Source organism: Rana temporaria, chromosome 6 (genome assembly GCF_905171775.1).
Source record: "Rana temporaria chromosome 6, aRanTem1.1, whole genome shotgun sequence".
Classification (NCBI taxonomy): domain Eukaryota; kingdom Metazoa; phylum Chordata; class Amphibia; order Anura; family Ranidae; genus Rana; species Rana temporaria.
Window position 1 is genome coordinate 44,657,122 of NC_053494.1, and position 21,250 is coordinate 44,678,371.

General features: G+C 41.7%; 1 protein-coding gene across 1 annotated transcript in view; it reads left to right on the plus strand.

Annotated features, from left to right (window-relative positions):
* BAIAP3 (BAI1 associated protein 3) overlaps positions 1–21,250 on the plus strand; it is a 368,143-nt gene that overhangs the window by 168,405 nt on the left and 178,488 nt on the right. Inside the window, exons 3-5 of the mRNA XM_040356725.1 lie at positions 8,909–8,990; positions 11,724–11,810; positions 17,232–17,339. Of these exons, the coding sequence (XP_040212659.1) occupies positions 8,909–8,990; positions 11,724–11,810; positions 17,232–17,339 (277 nt within the window). The remainder of the gene's footprint in view (positions 1–8,908; positions 8,991–11,723; positions 11,811–17,231; positions 17,340–21,250) is intronic.

The window sequence follows — 21,250 nt, forward strand, 5'->3', positions numbered from 1 at the left end:
TCTTTCTGACGGTCTGGTGCCGGGACCCAGTTATCAAATATGGTAATCTTTGTTACAGCACAAGTGTAGGAGATGGCTTCCAGCATGCAATGTCTTTGAAGCATTTTGACACATGTCAACCATGTTTACTTTTTGACATAAACATGACTGGATGGGTAAACACAGTAATGGGGTTGTGTTTGAAATAAATCTACTAAGTGAGTGGAAAATAAAAAAACGCCTACAGATTACAAGCATTGCATTATTACAGAATTTTCAATCAAAGCCTTCATTTTTTTTTTACAAGGGACTTGATTCAAGGGGCACATTTATAAAAGTCTGATGACTCCAGGCACACACTCCTGCATTGGCCCTCATTATTCATAAAACTTTTTGATGGCAGCTCCAGAGGGCAAATGCAAATATAGATCTTTGGCCAAAACGCCTTTATTGTGCGACGATTAAGTGATGCCATGGGGAATTATTGACAAAATCAGTGGTTTGCATAGAGAATGCTTAAAGCTCAACTTTGGGATTAGCAAATATTTTCTAAATACAAGAGGCATGTGTATTCTTAGTGGAATCCTGGTGTGCTGCTTGTTTTTCCTCCAGATCTGTGCAGTAATCCAGTGCGAAATTTGGCCCTTGTGTAGGAGCTTCCTGTAATAAACCGGTCACTACTGTCCTTTTTCCTTGGGCAGTTTAACCACTTCCCGCACGCACATATACGTCGACACAATGGCACTCCTGGGCAGAAGGACGTATATATACGTCCCCTTTAAGGAAGCACCATTGTGCCCGCCGCAAGCTCTGTAAACCCGACCGCGGGTCCCGCGGACTCGATCGCCTCGGGAATAACCGCGATCGTCTCACGGAGAGATAGCGCGGGGAGATGCTAATGTAAACAAGCATCTCCCCACTCTGCCTAGTGACAATGACACTGATCTCCGCTCCGTGTAATCGGAGCGGAGATCAGTGTCATGTCACACATAGCCCATCCCCCCTACAGTAAGAAACACTCACTAGGGCACACTTAACCCCATACAGCGCCGCCTAGTGGTTAACCCTTTCACTGCCAGTGTAATTTTCACAGTAATCAGTACATTTTTATAGCACTGATCGCTGTAAAACGGACAATGGTTCCAAAAATGTGTCAAAAGTGTTCGCCATAATGTCACAGTCACGATAAAATAAAATCGCTGATCTCCACCATTACTAGTAAAAAAAATGAATAAAAAAAATGCCATAAAACTATCCCCTATTTTGTAGACGCTATAACTTTTGTGCAAACCAATCAATAAACGCTTATTGCGATTTTTTTTTCTACCAAAAATATGTAGAAGAATACGTATCAGACTAAACTGAGGAAAAAAAGATTTTTTTATATATTTTTGGGGGATATTTATTAAAGCCAAAAATATTGAATTTTTTTCAAAATTGTCGCTCTATTTTTGTTTATAGCGTAAAAAAAAAAAAAAAATGCAGAGGTGATCAAATACCACCAACATAAAGCTCTATTGATGGGGGAAAAAAGGACATCAATTTTGTTTGGGAGCCACGTCGCATGACCGCGTAATTGTCAGTTAAAGCGACGCAATGCTGAATCGCAAAAAGTGGTCTGGTCATTTAGCAACAAAATAGTCCGGGGCTTAAGTGGTTAACTGGTCTGGTATCTGCCCCCCTTATGTCGTTTTCTTCAGGCAGTCTGTAGGAGGAGTATATGTTAGGTCCCACCCAAAGCGCTGCTCTCTGAAAAAGCTATATGTAGTATAATGATGATGTCACCACTACTTTTATAAGGTGATAACTCGGAATGCAAAGACATTTGGTGCTCATAAAGTTTATGTATATTCTTAGTGGCTATTGAAGAATATAGATAAAACGGAAAATTGAATACTTACCTTTCTGTAAATTTCCTTTCCTGGTGCCTATCCATGGCAGCATACATATGGTTGGTTACTTCGCCCCCAACCATATGTATCCTGCCATGGAAGGCACCAGGAAATGGAAGTTTTGTGCCCTGAGTTCAGCTAGAAAGTGGAAGAAAAATCTTTTTGTAAACTTTTACCTACTGGTATGTCTTACCTTAACTCCCCTGTGTGTTATCCTATGTGTTCATGCACACATAGGCTTTTATCAGCAACATTTTTAACAAGGGGGCCCCCAGATCCTGCCCCCCCCACCACTCCCCTCCTACTCATTTACCAAAAAAGTGAGAATAGTAAATAAAAACACAGCACAAGTTTTTGACCTTTATTAAAAAAATAAAAAAGATGTCCCCCGGGGGAGATCCATTGTCAATCACAACGCCTGTTCCCACCGCCGACCTGAAAAAAACGTAGATCCCGATGAAGGCTCCCGCAGTCTGACAGCTTTTAAATAACTAAGGGCATGCTGGGTCGTTGATGTCACAATGGGGCTGGTATGGATTTGGGGGGACCAAAAGAGAATGCATTAAGGTAACAAGAAAAAAACTATTTTAACTTTAGAACCACTTTAACTTGTTAATGTAACTTCAGAAGTAATTTATTATCTTTTTTTTTTTTTTATTTAAACCTTCCGATAGAATAATACCTGGTAATCCTGTTAAAGCGGTATACTTTTTTTTTTTTTTTTAAAAACCTGCAAGGCAAAAGGCATAATCGGCTAGTATGCACCGCATACTAGCCGATTATGAAATACTTACCTCGGAACGAGGTAAACACCACTTACCTGGTCCACGCCGAGCAGGATGTCATCTTGCTCCGGCGTGTCTTCCGAGTATCGCCGCTCCAGCGCTGTGATTGGCTGGAGCGGCGATGACGTCACTCCCGCGCGTGCGCGCGGGAGATTTAAAATCGGCAGGGTCCGGCGGATGCCGGTCCTTTCGCCGTGGATTTCCCCCTACGCATGCGCCGCCCGCATTGCGAGGGGAATATCTCCTAAACCGTGCAGGTTTAGGAGATATTCTCCTTACCTACAGGTAAGCCTTGTTATAGGCTTACCTGTAGGTAAAAGTAAAAACAGTGGGTTTACAACCACTTTAAGTCACTTTCTGCTATAGGGTGACCGTCTTTCTTTCCTGGAAAATCAAAATATAAAAGCCTGAATCTGGTTAGCAGCACTGGAGAAAAAAGTTATGAAGTTTCCTATACACATTACAGTCTGGTTGTACAATCTCCTCTAGATTTAACAAAACTATAACCTGATTAGCTAGAAAATGAACATATACAGTAGTTAGGGTAGGCCATTGTCCCATACGGAGGGTGTAAATGATGGTTTTCTGCACAACTGTCAGGTCAGCAGTCTTTACCATGATTGTGATTCCTACTGAACCAGACTGAGAGACAATTTAAAGGCTCAGGAACCATTTGCAGATGTTAATTAGCTGATTAGAGTGGGACACTTTGAACCTAGAATATTGCACCTTTTCACAATATAACATTTTTCTGAGATTGTGGATTTGGGGTTTTCATGAGCTGTAAGCCATAATCATCACAATTATGACAAATCACGGCTTGATCTATCTTGCTTTGCATGTAATGAGTCTATCTCATATATTAGTTTCACCTTTTAAGTTGCATTGGTGAAATAAATGAACTTTTGCACGATATTCAAATTTTTCGAGTATCACCTGTATGTATCGGTAAATGTAAAGATGATTGTACATAAATTGTGCAATCAGACTGTGACATGATTGGCCATCTTCAGTACTAACATTTTAGTACATGAGATTAATTCTATAATGAGCATGTTTCAGCAGTGACAAGTCAGGAAGTCATTCTGTCTAAACGTTTGCCATTATGTTACTATTATAATCCACTGTTCCCAATAACAATTCATGAAAAATTGTCTTGAAACGATTTCCAATTATTTCCACTAGGCAGCATGCTTTTGATATTTGAAAATGTTCGATAAGATTAGTGTTTAAGAACAAATTAACAATTTGAACATTAAGTGCCTGCGTGCTGGGAAGCCGTCATTCCTGAACCCCTGTAGAAAACAATATTGATTAGCTAACAGAAGTGCTTTATATAGTGTTTGATAATTATTCAGCGGCAACTGTTTATTGTGAAAGCCATTGAGAAACGTGCTGCCTACTGAGACAATAGAAAAATCAACCTGTATTGAGTCAAACAAGAAAATTACTCTTTTTTTTTTTTTACACATTCATTTTGGAACATTAACTTTGTGGAAAGGCAATTTTAATGCAAATGTATGCCGTCTAAAGAACTAATAAATTAAGTAAAATATACCCTGGGTACTAGTGGGTCTGTTGGCATAGCAGTTTTGAATGATAAGAAGAATGGGAGCTATGATTTATGTTATTTTGTTATTAGTGTTTCCTAGAGTGATTTGGAAATTGCCAATAGAGGCTGCAGAACAGTTTAAAGCAGTTGTATACCTGCAGATTTTTTTTTAAACCTGTAAGGCAAAAGGCATAATGAGCTAGTATGCACCGCATACTAGCTCATTATGAAATACTTACCTTAGAGCGAGGCGTCGGCAGGTGATCCCGGTCCACGCCAAGGGAGCTGACATTTTCTTCTGGGTATCGCATGTATTCCGTGTATCGCGGCTCTGGTGCTGTGAGTGGCCAGGGCCGCGATGTTGTCACTCCAGCGCATGCGCGTGGGAGACTTCTTTCTGGCAAGGTCCGGCAACCGGGCATTCAGAGCGCATGTGCCGCTGATCTCAGCGGCTGCATGCAAAGGTAATATCTCCTAAACCGTACAGGTTTAGGAGATATTCTTTTTACCTACAGGTAAGCCTTATTATAGGCTTACCTGTAAGTAAAAGTAAAAAAAAAGGGGGTATACAACTGCTTTAAATGTGACCACATAGCATATGACCATGCAGCCACTGCATCCCAATTGACGTGAATGGGCCTGCCTGCATGGTGATCATAGCTCCCAACTGTCCCTGATTTCGAGGGACATCATTTGGAACAAAGTCCGTCTGTTCTTCTTTCCTCATTTGTCCCACATTTTGGTCTGATCTATATAGTTGTATATAAAATGCACTTTTTATCTTTCAAAAAGTATTTCCCAGTGCTAAACCTTTCACTCAATTTCCAAATTGCTGCATTTGTAAATTTAAAAAGCCAATATAAAGGAATAGTAGCGGTTAAAAAAAAAAAGCACTTGTGTGTTTAACTTTTTTTTTTAATATAATTCTCCTTTAAGGGGGGTGTGGCAGGGTGTGGTTGTTTTGTGCACTGGTCCAAATCATTTGGTAAAGGGGGATTAGGGTTGTTTTTCAGGGGTTCTGCTTTTTGCCCCTTAGTTCCAGTAAAGAGAACTCTTATGCCGCGTACACATGATCGGAAATTCTGACAAGAAAACCGTGGATTTTTTTCTGAATTTTGTCTCAAACTTGAGTTGCATACACACGGTCACACACATTTTCAAACGTCAAGAATGTGGTGACGTACAACACTACAACGAGCCGAGAAAAATAAATTTAAATGATTCCGAGCATGCATCAAATTGATTCCGAGAATGCGTGTTTTTTTTGCACATCGGAATTGCATACAGACAATCGGAATTTCCGACAAGAACTTTTCCTGTCGAAAAAATGTGAGAACCAGTTCTCAAATATTTGCTGTTGGAAATTCCGACAGAAAAAGTCCAATGGGGCCTACACATGGTCAGAATTTCCATCCAAAAGCTCACATCAAACTTTTCTTGTCGGAAATTCCGACCGTGTGTACGCGACATAAAGGAATCAGCAGACCAAGACATTTTGGACAATTTCATGCTCCCAACTTTGTGGGAACAGTTTGGGGATGGTCCCTTCCTTTTCCAACATGACTGTGCACAAAGCAAGGTCCATAAAGACATGATTGAGTGAGTTTGGGGGTGGAGGAACTTGACTGGCCTGCACAGAGTTCAACTCGATAGAACACCTTTGGGATGACTTAGAGTGGTTCTGGAAGAATGGTCAAACATTCCCATAGACACACTCCTAAATCTTGTTGACAGTCTTCCCAGAAGAATTTAAGCTGTGATAGCTGCAAAGCAGGGCTGGTGCAAGGATTTTTGACACCCTAGGCAAAGCCTCATGTTGGCGCTCCCCCCCCCCCCCTGAACACATGTTCCCCTCTGCACCCCCCACCTTTCTTCCCCTTAACCCCCCCCCCCCCCACACACACACACACAGTTCCTATATGTACCCCCTGCACATCTGTTCCTTCCCCCACCCAATCAGTTCCTCTCTGTAACCCCCCCTAACACACACACACATCTGTCCCCCCCCCCACACACACACACACATCTGTCCCCCCACACACACACACATCTGTCCCCCCCCCACACACACACACATCTGTCCCCCCCACACACACACATCTGTCCCCCCCCACACACACACACACACATCTGTCGTCGTCCCCGCCCACACCTGTCCCCCCCCACACATCTGTCCCCCCCCCCCCACACACACACATCTGTCCCCCCCACACACACATCTGTCCCCCCCCCACACACACACACATCTGTCCGTCCCCCCCACACACACACACATCTGTCCCCCCACACACACACACACACACACATCTGTCCCCCCCCACACACACATCTGTCCCCCCCCCCACACACATCTTTCCCCCCCCCTACACACACACACATCTGTCCCCCCCACACACACATCTGTCCCCCCCCCACACACACACACATCTGTCCCCCCCCCCCCACACACACATCTGTCCCCCCCCCCACACACACATCTGCCCCCCCCACGCACACATCTGTCCCCCCCACACACACACACACACATCTGTCCCCCACACACACACATCTGCCCCCCCCCCCCACACACACACACATCTGCCCCCCCCCCCCCACACACACACATCTGCCCCCCCCCACACATCTGTCCCCCCCACACACACACACACACACACACATCTGTCCCCCCCCCACACACACACACACACACACATCTGTCCCCCCCCCCCCCCCCACACACACACACACAAACCAGTTTCCCCTCTGTACACAGTGCACTGTAAACATGACAGCAGAGTAAATTTTTTTTATTTCTTGTGACTTACTGACTGACTGAGCGTCCTCCTGCCTGTGCATCCACTAAGGCTTTTCTGAAGGAGAACTGCGCTGCTGCTCGTCCCTCCTCTTCTCACAGGTCACAACACATCCCCAAGCGACCTGGAGGAGGGTGGAGGCGGGGGGGGGGATCGGACATCGCGGCGGCAAGCCAGGACTTGCATGTAGGGCTTCAGCCTTCAGCCACCATCTCACCCACTGTTTCTACTTTCTACCATCATGCAGCACTTCCGGCCACTGCCAGCTGCTGTCCATGCTCTCTCCCCACATCTCACTACCGCTTCTACGGGCTGGCAAGTGCAATAGAGTGGTGAAGGTGATGTGAGTGTCTCCACAGGCGCAACCGCCCAATAGCCTAGCGGCTGGCGCCAATTAGGCATGGTTTTTAAAAACGCCGGTCCGGGAGTTATTTTAATGGTCCGAATCCCCAGCGAGTGGCTGGGAATCAGGATTTTGCCGCCTCCCCTTCCCTGGCGCTCTAGGCAGCCGCCTGACTTGCCTATGCCTAGCGCCGGCCCTGCTGCAAAGAGTAGTGGGCCAACTCAATATTAAACCCTACACTCTGTAATGTGATCAGGGCACATAGAAAACAGCTGTTTTCCCTTGCAGAGATCAGCATTTTTGTGGTTCATAAATACACCATTCTCTGTACAAGTTTAACCGGACCATTTTGCTGGTCAAAGACCAGGCCACTTTTTGCGATTTGGCACTGCATTGCTTTAACTGACATTTGCGCAGTCGTGCAGCGTAGCTCCTCAACAAAATTGACGTCCTTTTTTCCCACAAATAGAGCTTTCTTTTGGGGGTTTTGATCACCTCTGCGGTTTTTATTTTTTGTGCTATTAACAAAAATAGAGCGACAATTTTGAAAAAAATGCAATATTTTTAACTTTTTGCTATAATAAATATGCCCAAAAAATATTTTTTCCTCAGTTTCGGCTGATACGTATTCGTCTACATATTTTTGGTAAAAAAATCGCAATAAGCGTTTATTGATCAGTTTGCTCAAAAGTTATAGCGTCTAAAAAATAGGGGATAGTTTTATGGCATTTTTATTAATAATTATTTTTTTTACTAGTAATGGCGTCGATCAGCGATTTTTATCATGACTACGACATTATGGCGAACACATCAGACACTTTTGACACATTTTTGGGACCATTGTCATTTTTACAGCGATCAATGCTATAAAATGCACTGATTACTGTGAAAATGACACTGGCAGTGAAGGGATTAACCACTAGATGGCACTGAAGGGGTTATGTGTGCCTAGGGAGTGATTCTAATTGTAGGGGTATGTGTGACACAACAGTGATCACAGCTTCAGATTGCAGGAAGCTGTGTACACTGTCCTGTCACTAGGAAGACTGGGGAAAAGCTTGTTTACACCAGTATTTCCACCTTCTTCCTCACCATGACATGATCGCAGGTATGCCCGCCGTCATCGAGTCCGCGGGAAGCACGGTCGGAGTCATGGAGCTCTCGTGCCACTTCTTAAAGGGGACTTATATATGCGTCCTTGTGCCTGCCCGTGCCATTCTGCCAATATATATCTGCGTGCGACGGTCAGCATGTGGTTAGACAAGCCCTAAGGCAAATATGTTTTAATTTATATTTCAAAAGGAGTTTTTAAAAGTATAAAAAAGCCTCCCAGCCTGCTGAATTTGTTTCGCTATGGACTGTGGCCACCAATGCTGTTTTTCTACAGATTTGCGACTGATAATGCTAAAGACCTGTGTAAATTTGAGTGCAATTTTTATGGTTAGAAAATAAATAATTATAAACCATAAAATAATAAGACAGATGAATACATCTGTATCATTGTCGCTTTAAGCATTACGTATGTTCAGTATAATGGTTTTGAATTTTCTGTCTTTCTTTCTCAGCGAGGAGACGGGTGATTTTTTCGATAGAATGAGAAGTGTACTTCAGAAACAAGAAAGCATGCAGCGGTATTGGAGGACCGAGGTACAGTATGTTCAGATGTTTGTGTCATTATTATTGCTCATTTCCTAAAATAGCCACATAGCACAGCTGTAATGATGAAGGGAATAACTTGTGAAGATGCCTCATAGAAAGGTGCTCGCAATGAGCCCAATGTGAAACTGACACAATAGCAACACATACGGTGCCAATCAATTTACTATGACAGCAGAATCACTTTCTCTGTAGGAGCAATGGGAGCGATAGCTGTGTTTGCTGGCACATAAATATGCCTGATGGGATCTGGGGGCCCTCTCTTCTAACTCATGCCCAAATTGTTCACAACGCTCTATATTGGATCGAAACAAGGGAGTGTGGCTTCAGAAAGTGAATTCAAATCAAGAAATTGATGTCGTAAATAGATATCTTATTTTTAAATGTAATTCTTCAAGGTACATAGATGCAAGTTGAGCTCCAGCAAAAAAAACATCTTTTGCTGGATGGGTTGGGACATTTCTTTTCGCTTCCAGTATCAGCGATGCAATAATGAATCAAAATAAATCTTAAATTGAGATGATGTACCTGGCCGTGAAGTCTGTCAACTGTCATACATTGGTCGATTCCCTGTCCTGGTGTCAGCTATCAACAAAAATGTACCCTCACTTTCATAACTGTAACCAGGACAGGAAGTGAGGGAAAATCTCCCCAGTGAGGCAACACAGGCAGCAGAGGTTTTACTCATCCTTACTCTTCTCTGCATTAAAAAAAAGGCTGGCGATCAACTTTTTTTTTTTTACTTTATTAATTTTAATAAAGATTGTTACAGAACAGAGCCTTCTGGGCTTTCATTCGCCAGCTGAAATCATACCAAATAGATGAAAATTAGAAAAATAACTATAAAGTTGAGAACTCGCCAGTGGTCGACTAAACGTACACACAATCGGAATTTTCGATGGAATTTTCTGTTGGAATTCTGATGAAGCTGACTTCCATCAGTCTTGCATACACACTGTCAGACTAAATTTCGACCGTCCAAAACGCGTTGATGTAAAACACTACGACGAGCCGAGAAAAATGAAGTTCAATGCTTCCGAGCATGCGTCGACTTGATTCTGAGCATGCGTGGGTTTTTTCTCCGTCGGTGTTGCACACAGACGATAGGAATTTCCTAACGTTTTCTTTCCATCGGAAAAAAATAAAACATGTTCTATTTTTAAACACAGACGGAAAAAAGTCTGGGGCCCACACACGATCGGAATTTCCGTTGAAAAAAGTCCATCTGACTTTTTTCATCGGAAATTCTGATCATGTGTATGCGGCATAACTTGCTCAGAGTCAACCAAGTCAACAGAGAAGGGCAATATCACAGGAGAATTAAGCTGGGTCCATATGGGCCGAATGTAGGGAGATAACGGCTGGTACAAAAAAATGGTGGACATTCGGTCTGTGTTCATGTTGGTCTGTCTGACATAAAACCAGCAGCCGACCGACTCCTGATCAGCGCTCTCAGCCAATGGCTGAGAGCGCTGATCGGAGTGTTCTGGCGAGGGGGGGGGGCTGTCCCACCTGTCAGAACACAATAGTGGAGATCGCTGAACTAACCTTGCATGGTTAGTACAGCCGCCTCGACTGGGGCTGTCAGTTTTTTACCGTGCAACGCACTTTAGTGTCCCTCACAATAAAACCTGGGTAAACTAGTGAATATAGTACCAATAGAATTGTATCTAATTATCTTAAGTATAATCAAAGCACAATGCTAGGTGGTTTCAAGTCATCAAGGAAGCTGAACATAAATAAAGCTTGGAAGATCACTACAGACATATTATGTAGCAGTATAAGAAGAATCAAGCCACATATCCCAAATGTTATGAAATTTCTTGGGACAACCTCAGGAGAGATATGTACTTTTGTATTGGGGAATTATTGAGTTCACTAGAGATTTCCAATATTCTAAGAAAGGGGCTACAGTTGCCTTCCATTAAAGCACTATTGACTTCCTGGCATAAAATTATACGAAACCTGACCGCCCTAGAATGAGCCAAGGCCTCTACTAGACCCAAAATGCAAACATCAATCTGGCATGCAACTTGTATGGTGGGAGATCAACTTTAAAGCCTTCAAGACATCATTATATACAGTTATTTGCTCACTTAAAAACAAAACATAAAAAAACAAACATATTTAACATAAGACCAACATAATTAGCCAAATCTGTCTTGATATATAACATCTTGTAAATCCTGTATGATATGCAGTTGCTCCTACACTATCCAATCACAGGCTAAGGTATCCTCTGACCTTTAGAGAGATTTTCTCTCACTGTCAATAGAGAAAAGGGAGGATAAAGACAAAGTGAAGATAAAGAACTGAAAGAGGATCTATCCCCTCTCTGGTGCCTGTCTCCCCATTGGAGATGTTATTCTTACCTTGTGTCCTGAAGCCCACAAAGAAAGCGAGGGAAACATGGCCTTCTGCCTATAGTACAATTGCCCCGAATTCTGGTTAACACCCATAACTCACACTTTAGTCATTTGTTACCTTAAATACATATCTTTAGGAAGTTTCCATTTTCCAGTTGGTTTATGTGCACAAAATAATTTTAAAGCATTGTCTTCTGACTTTTTCAACTATTGATGCTAATTTTATCAAACAGTAATTTATACAAAGTTGTGAGTAATGGGGTTTACTTCACTAGAGCAGATGGTCACAAGGAAAAAAATAAGTTATTGCCAAATTATGGAAGACATTCTTCTGTGTTGTGTTTTTTTTTCTTTCTAGGGTGTTTTAAATAACAGCATCCCTCCTCCATATGAGAATACGGGGGAACACAGAGCAACAGAAAAACTGACACCTTCCAAAAGAGAGGTAATTATATTTTTGTGTATTCAGTAAAGATTTCAATTAAGGCAAAATAAAATGATTGCACTCCAGGCAGGAAAATTGGGTTTTAGTCACTAAACAGCTATAGAGTACAACCAAGTACTTCAGTTATGGATGGATACAGGTGACTAGAATCACAACAAGTCCTCTTCTGACCTGCTCTGTCATCTTAGTCCCTTGAGATTTTTTTTTTTTTTAAGTAAAAGCCCTGGCCAGATGAGAACAAAAAAGCTGTCATGCAGCGAATCCTCTACTAGTCTGAATGATGCCCAACATCATCTAGCCTACTTCCTGTAAACCCAAAACATCATTGGTCCACCGGGTGTAGGTCATCAGGTTATCTTGGGCTCATACCAGAATGATGCAAAAAGCAGTATCATATCATTAAATGTTAAGCCCTGTACACACGATCGGATATCTGATGGAATATAATCCGATGGATTTTTTCGTCGTATATCCGACGAAGCTGACTTTCATCAGTCTTCCCTTCACACCATCAGTCAAAATCCGACCGTGTCCAACGTGGTGACGTAAAACACAGAAAATTTAAGTTCAATGCTTCCGAGCATGCATCGACTTGATTCTGAGCATGCGTGGATTTTTGACGATCGTTTTTTTCTATCGTTTTTTTATCCATAGGAAAATTTTAAAACATGTTCTATGTTTTTTCATCGATGGAAACAAACTGATGGGGCCCACACACGTTCGGTTTGTTCGATGAAAACGGTCCATCGGTCTGTTTTCATCAGACAAACCAATCGTGTGTACAGGGCTTAAAGGGGGTGTAAAGACAAACATATTTTCCTCTTAAATTAAAGTCTGACAGTAGCTGATAAAATAAAAAGTAATGTTTTGCATTATAACTAGTTTGATACCTGTTAAAATCGAGCTGTTTTATTCACCTCCGTCACTCCTGAATCATTATTCTCACTGACTTCCTGGTTTGCGGTGCGCATTCTTTCTGGCTACATCACGGACTAATGGTAACTACAGTTCCCATTAGGCTTATCCTCCATGCCTGTGAGGGATAAGAGAGCATCTTCACGCAGGGCTGTAGTCATAGGGAAGGGGTGAGCACATTCTGCTTTCCACCATGCAAAACGGCTCAGATGCTGGTGGAAAGCAAGAAGAGGAGAGACAGGAAATGGCATTTTCAAACCTGGATTACTGTATTTTGGAGGTCAAAAGGAAAAACGAGGTAAGTGATATTTAAATGCGCTAGCTTACAGCAATCAATTGATCTAATAAAAAACTAACCTTTAGTGTTCCTTTAAGACCTAACCACTTCCGCAGGAGGAGGCAACCAGACTGAAGATCCCACTGGAAAAAATGTATGTACAGGTGCATCTAAAAAAATTTAAATATCTTAAAAAAGTTAATTTATTAATTCAATTCAAAGGGTATATATTTTATAGATTCATTAAACACAGAGTGATACATTTCACAATTTTTTTTTCTTCAAATGTTGATGATTATAGCTAGTGAAAACCCAAAATTCAGTATCTCAGAAAATTTGAATATTGTGAAAAAGTTGAATATTGTTGACTCATGGTGTCACACTCTAATCAGCTAATTAACTCAAGACACCTGTGAAGGTTTCCTAAGCCTTTAAATGGTCTCTCAGTCTGGTTCAGTAGGTTACACAATCATGGGGAAAACTGCTGACTTGACAGATGTCTAGAAGACAGTCATTGACACCCTTTACAAGGAGGGTAAGTCACAAAAGGTCATTGCTAAAAAAGCTGACTGTTCACAGAGTGCTGTATCCAAGCATAATAATGGAATGTTGAGTTGAAGGAAAAAGTGTGGTAGAAAAAGGTGCACAAGCAACAGGGAAAGCCGCAGCCTTTAGAGGATTGTGAAGCAAAGGCCATTCAAGAATTTGGGGTAGATTCACAAGGATTGTACTACAGCTGGTATCAGTGCTTCTAGAGCCACCACACACAGATGTATCCAGGACATGGGCTACAACTATCGCATTCCTTGTGTCAAGCCACTACTGAACCAGTGACAGTGTCAGAAATGTCTTACCTGGGCTAAGGAGAAAAAGGACTGAACTGCTGCTCAGTGGTCCAAAGTCCTCTTTTGCATTTCATTTGGAAATCAAGGTCCCAGAATTTGGAGGAAGAGTGGAGAGGCATAGAATCCAAGTTGCATGAGTTCCAGTGGGAAATTTCCACAGTCAGTGATGATTTGGGGAGACATGTCATCTGCTGGTGTTGGTCTACTGTGTCCACGCAGCCCTCTACCAGGAAATTCTAGAGCACTTCATGCTGACCAGCTATAAGGAGATGCTGATTTCATTTTTAAGCAGGACTTGGCACATGCCCACACTGCTAGAAGTACCAATAATTGGTTTAATGATCATGGTATCACTGTGCTTGATTGGCCAGCAAACTTGTCTGACCTAAACCCCATAGAGAATCTGTGGGGTATTGCCAAGAGAAAAATGAGGAACACCAGACCCAATAATTCATGCAAAATGAGCACTGACCAAGTATTGAGTGCATACTATACTGTACATGGACATACTTTTCAGTAAGTCAACATTTCTGTATTAAAAATCTTTGTTTGTATTGGTCTTATGTAATATTCAAATTTTTTGAGATACTGAATTTTGGGTTTTCGCTAGCTGTAAGCCATAATCATCAAACCTAAAAGAAAGAAATGCTTGAAATATATCACTCTGTGTGTAATGAATCTATAAAATGTAATATGTTAATTTCCCTATTTGAATTAAATTAAAAATAAATGAACTTTTTGATGATATTCAATTTTTTTAAGATGCACCTATATATGAAACATTTAAAAAAAACTAAAGAGGGATGGGGGGGTGTCAACCTGGAGTTCGGCTTTAACACAGAGACTTTAGTGGCAGAAACTGCCCTAGTGTAATTATTAACTTAACAATTACCATGGTCATTACTAGTGTTGCTCAAACCCGTTTCTGAACACTATTGATATCAATAGTGGGTTGTTTGGCAGTCTAGAAGCCCTGTATGGGGGCTTCTATGGGGTGCAGCCACCATTTGGCAGTGGGGAGCCATAACAGAACTATTACGCTCTTTTTGTATGTTTCTAAAACTAGAGCTGGGCCTTTATAGAAAAAAAAAGCCTCTGCCTGGCCACCTCATTGGCAATGTCTTTGCTGTGAATAAGGTGGTCAATCAGAGACTTGATTTACTTCTGAAGGCCCACCCCTATAGTTAGAAGTATAAAATAGAAGCCATTGGAAAAGGTAACTGCTGCCAAACTTTCTGATTGCAGCAGAGAGGTTCAGCTGACCAAGACGGGGGTCAAGTACACTGTACCCTGTTATTTTTTAAACCCCCTCATTTGCTAATGTTAGTGTTAAAAGAAAAAACAACATGGCGATGAATTCCACCACATGATACTATTACTCCCACCTCCTTTTTGGAGCACATGGAGGTGGAGAAGAGGCCCCTGTAACTTAACTTTGGGTCAAGGGTATTTTGCGCTGCACGCTCACTGCCTTCTATTTCCTGGCCACCCAAGCTCTATGCTTGGATAAGGTCTGGTTGAAATATTAAGGGAAATTTCCCATGCCCTTTTTTTCTTTTTTAAATTACTACATCCCCCGAATAGCTCTGGAGGGCTATTTTATTTTGGTTACAAAACATTGGCAAAATATAAATGGCAAATTATAAACCAGCCCTGTTCTTAATAATTTAACATAAATCTAATGCAAATAGACCCCCTGACATTAAAGGGCGGCATTAGTAATTATATTTGCAAAATTACCACTATACACATATAATTATGTACGCTGCGTAGCTTTTAGCACATTTTATTTGCCAAATTCAGTGCCCTTGAACATTGTGGATGTTCAGTTGTAGCTTTTCAGAATTTCATTTGTGATGTTCGGAATGAATTTAGCATTTTTAAGAACATGAACACCAACTATTGTCATTACATTTTTTATGATCAAGGCTGAAAAATTGTTATAAACAGTCTTCTTTTTTTTTTTAGTCGGGTTAAAATAAAATATAGCATCTGAATATTTTGTTTTTTCATGTGCAGTTCACAGGTAGAGCCCTATTTTAATTTTTAAACATTTGACTATCATTTCTTATCTACTTGATGAAAGAAACCTGTTGTTTAGCAGCTCCAGGTAAAATTTTCCATGTACAAGTGAACAGGTCAGAGCAGCAAATCGTCCTTTTCCTTCCTGCTGTTTATAGGCCACCAAAGTTTCAATTATCTACAAACAGGCAAACGGCTTCCACTGTGCTCTCTTTATAAAACCAGTTTTGCTCTGGGAATTCTTTGTTGTGGGTTTATCTAGTATTAAATGTCTTTTACAGGCCTAAAAACTTTCAAAACAAAGAAATCAATTTGGCCTAAATGTATTATAGTTTCTCTGTACAGTGAAAGTTGTGCTCAAAATGGAAAGCAAAAGAGGACAAAGGGCTTTTCACCAGCATTGCCACTTAGCTACCTGCAGCTGACCTTACATTGTTTAGTCTGTGCTATGACTCTGTGGAGATGCTCATCTTTGATGGAGGAGCATGATTTCCCTTACTTATGTCAGAACTGTCCCTGAGGACTAATGGTCTGATTATTGGTGGGGTAATGAAACAGCAGAGAGGTGAGTATAACAACGATCCACAGAATGGATGAAGCTGAAGCAGGGGAATACTTGTACTGCATGTCCTCATGTACTGCTTTCTCACCAGTGGGCAGTCTAGATTTCACACTGCAGGTATACAGGATGAGGCTCAAGGGAATGCTTTAGCAGTCACATGCCAGGAAGTGCATTTTTATGTATCTTTCAGGAGAAATTCAAAGCAGCATTTTCAGGATATTAAAGTGGAGTTCCGCCTATTTAAAAGTCACCTGTCCCTCGGTCCAGCCATGCGAGCGAACAAAGCCCCACTCCTCTCTGCGGTGCCTGCATTGTAACTGTGGGGGCCCAGCTATGGCTTCACAGACGGGCATGCACTGCGCATGCGCGACCCGTACTGTGAATGGCTGGGAAATCTACTGGGATCTGTAACGTGTCCCAGAAAATTGCAGGGAAGGGGGGGGGAGAGGTGAACTTCCTTCTGGTGCTACAAAGCCCTGGGTGGAAGTGTGAGCTTGATGCCACTGAAAAAGAGAGAATCCCCCCCTCCCAGAAAAAAGTTACATGCCAAATGCAAATGTGGCCGGTCAGGGGGTCACCATCACTTAAAGCGGAAGTTCAATTTTTGGGTGGAACTCCACTTTAAATAACACTAAAATGTCCGCGCTCATCACCTGACTATGATATATCCAAGCTAGCTAGCACTTTAAGATATTGCTTAGACACAATAAAAGTATCTGTTTTTCTACATAAAATAACACATTTTCACTTTGAGCTCAGGCCAAAAATAATATTTTTTTCTTAATTTTTTGTTTTTTTAGCTGGAACTGCTGTATGAAGAAATCATCTACACACTTGTCTACATGGCAGGTATTGTGTCCTCTGAACACATTGCCAATGAAGAGGAACTTTTCTATTACCTACAGAGGGTATGTTACCTTTAGTGCCTTTTCTTTCTTCCTTGAATGTTTCTTGTGATCTTTTCATAAAGGATACAGACAGCTATTTGTATTGCAAGCTATGTGGCCGGCGTTGTAGATCAGCACCACAGACAGCTACTCCCTGACTAACATACAGGCATCTTTTCCTTTTCCTTGAGATGTTTTTTTTTTCTGCTGGCTTTTTTATGCACTGATTTTACTAATGGACTTGGGTTTGTTTAAAGGAGAAGTTTGGGGTATAGAAAAAAAATATATACATACTTACCTCAATGCTGCAACATCAGTGTTATCCTGCAGCTGTCCTACACCATCTCACACTAAAGAACTGCGCAATCACAGGACTGCTGATTGATCAAGTCTCAAACCTCATACACATGACTGGTTTTCCCGGCAGGAAAACTGCCAGGAGAGCTTTTGGCCGGGAAAACCGTACCTGTGTATGCTTCCTTGCAGTTTTCCTGTCAGGAAAACAGCTGTGAATCCGGCAGAAAAATTGAGAATCTGCTCTCTATTTTCCAGTCGGGATTCCCAGCGTTTCTTTCTCCGCCAGATCTACTACTTTCCTATGGGAAATACAGCGAGGCAGTCACGATGGAGCATACACACGGCCAGTATTCCTGGCCAAAGCTCCATGGCAGTTTTTCTGCTGGGTTCTTGGCTTCCCCCTTGGTTTTCTAAGCAGACTTTTTACCACTGAGAAAACTGAGCGTGTGTACAGGGCTTCAGTCTTCTTGGAGTGGAGAGCAGTGACTGTCAGTCACCAATCCTTGCTCTGCCTCTCCATTGCTCACTGGAGTGCCGGGCTAAAGGAGGTGGTGGGCCTAGTTGGCATTGGGTCTCAGCCGCAAGCTGAGAGTCAGAGCCAGCCACCAAACAGACATATGGGAGGATCCCAACAATATGGTCAGGTTCCTTCCAGAGCAAGGAGCGGCTCTGTGATATCAACTGACAGAAGGCTTTAGCTGATTCTGGGTCACAGAAGAGCAAAAGTAGGTGCGCTCCTGTGACCCAGAAGAGGAGTATGGCCAAAAAAACTTTGGCCATACTTCTGTTTTAAAGCCCAAGGTAATTTTTTTTAAATATTGTCTATAACATTTTGCTGTACATTTTTTATTTTTCTCTATTTTACTCAAAGCAGGAATAAAGGCATGGTTATGCAGGAACCCAATAATTGTAAAATGTGCCATGTCCTAATTATGAAGAAGTAATAAGGTTACCGGGAATCATTGACTTTTTAGGCACAAAAACACAAATACAGGGTATATGAAAAATTACAAACCAACTTTATTGATACATCATTAAATCACTGAAATAAAAAAAATCAAAAAAAGCACCCTCAAAAAGAAAGTTATTTTTTAATTCCAGTTTCTAAGCCTTCTGGCTCTGAATAGCATATCCTTCAATTAACAGCTCAGTACAATACATGTCCAAATAATCAGTGAAATGGTGGGTAATAATCACTGCATGCCGTAATTAGCCATACGGGGCCATCTAAGGTCCTTTACTTAACTGCTACAAAGGCTTCCTAGTTTGAACCTATTACACTGTAAGTGCCTTTGTATGTTAAAACAGTGTGAAGTAAGCAGCTTAAGCTAGTAAGGAAAAGCCAACCTCAGTGTAATGATGGGTCCTCATTTAATATTGTTACTAGGTCTTATTAGGACTACTATGATAAGATAATTAAGTTGATGACATTATTGGTGAATAATAGCCAATATATACTATTCCAATGTTATTCTAGCTACAGTTCCATCTGATATTTCATGCTTTTACGTGACTCAGCATCAAAGGAAGCTCCCGAAGAAGCGGCTTTTCACGAAACATGTCAAGCTGAGCTATTAATTGAAGGATATACTGTTCAGAAGGCTTAGAAACTAAAATTAAGAGATATCTTGCCTTATTGAGGGTGCTTTTAGACTTTTTCATAATTCAGTGTTTCAATGATGTATCAATAAAGTTGTTTTTTATTTTTTCATATATTTGTGTTTTTGTGCCTGTAAAGTCCATGATTCATTATAACTTTATTATAGTGTGCATTTTGTAAGATTTCCCCTCTATTACTGCTCTGTGGACAACCCCAAATTTGGGATTTTCAGTGATAACAGTAAACATGAAAAAGAGTGAGGAGGGTGAATATCCCTAATGGGGGCACAGATAATGCTAAAAACCGGACAGGTGTTCTAATCTTTCTCTGCTCTATAACTTAAGAAAAAAAGGTTTTGCCTTTAGTTATACCTTAAAAGCAATTTGTAATGAGATAAAATATCTCGCTGTCATAGCTGAACCTTTCACAAATGCTAGTTTCCTGGCTATCATCCTGACCCAGTGGCTTCAATAATAATGTCAGTCAACAAGTATTCAGATCAGGAGTTTTGATTTGACTTGCTATATCCTTGTTCTGTGGCTTGGTACGTATTGATACTTGCATGATTCTGCCCAGATAATCTTCGGTAGCACTCCCTAAAGACACACATAGATGAATACATACATTAGATGAAATTCTCCCATTCCTTCCAAGCAATAATATGATGTGGGTATGTCAACCCCCAACAGGCACCAAAAACTATTTTCAGGGGACAAAGCAGTTGGACACGTTGGAAAATCTTGTTTTATTACTATCTTCTGCTGTATAACAGTGACTATAAATTTTGCAATCTAATTGGACATATTGGCCTAGATTCACGTACGGCCGCTCTACGTTGCGCGGGCGTAGCGTATCGTATTTACTATACGTCGCCGCAACTTAGAGAGGCAAGTGCTGTATTCACAAAGCACTTGCGTCCTAAGTTACGGCGGCGTAGCGTAAATGGGCCGGCATAAGCGTGCGTAATTCAAAGTAGGCTGGTAGGGGGCGTGTTGTATTTAAATGAGGCCTGACCCCATGTAGATGCATGGCCGAACGAAGGGCGCATGCGCGTGCATGCTCAGTATCACGTCGTATTTACGCCCAAAGATACGTCGGCTCAATGCCTGTGACGTGAACGTAACTTACGCACAGCCCTATTCGCGTACGACTTACGCAAACAACGTAAAAAGATACGCTTGTTCCGGCGTCCATACTTTGCATGGGCTGCGCCACCTAGAGACATGCTTTATCTTTACGCTGGCGTATTTCTTACGTAAACGGCGTAACTAATTGAAAAAGGGCGTACGTACGTTCATGAATCGGCGTATCTTGCTCATTTACATATTCGACGCAGAAATCAAGGAAGTGCCACCTAGCGGCCAGCGTAATTATTGCAACCCAAGATACGACGGCGTAGGAGACTTACGCCGCTCGTATCTTGGCCAAATCTATGCGTAACTGATTCTATGAATCAGGCGCATAGATACGACGGCGGCCATTCGGACTTACGACGGCGTATCTGGAGATACGCCGTCGTAAGTCTTTGTGAATCTGGGCCATTGTGTACAATATCTTGAATTTTGTTTTTTAAAACCATAATATAAGGACAAGCATAAATAATCAATTCAGATTGTATCCAATGTGCTCAATTTTTACGTGGTTGGTGGTAGAGCTAAAGGAGATTGTAGAATCAAATTGTATAATGTATGGCCAGCTTAAAACTGAACTAAAGCCAACAATAACTTCCTTAGTTCCAACAGTCTGAGGTCCATGAAGTCCCTCACCAGCATCTTCTTCTCAGTTTTGTCTGATTGCTGGTCTTGATTGGCTTGTGCAGGATGACAGTTAAAGTGGAATGTTTTGCTCAAGGTTGCGACAGCACTGGTTCAATCACCAAGCATCAGCACTGTCGCTTAAAAGGAAAAGAAGGAATTCATGTCCCCTTAATATCTTGATCTAGGTGTACGGGGTATTTATTTGGTTATGGTGCCATAGCGTAGCTTTTCTTTAACTCGAACGACCCACACCCTGACTTTGCCTGACTCCTATTGCT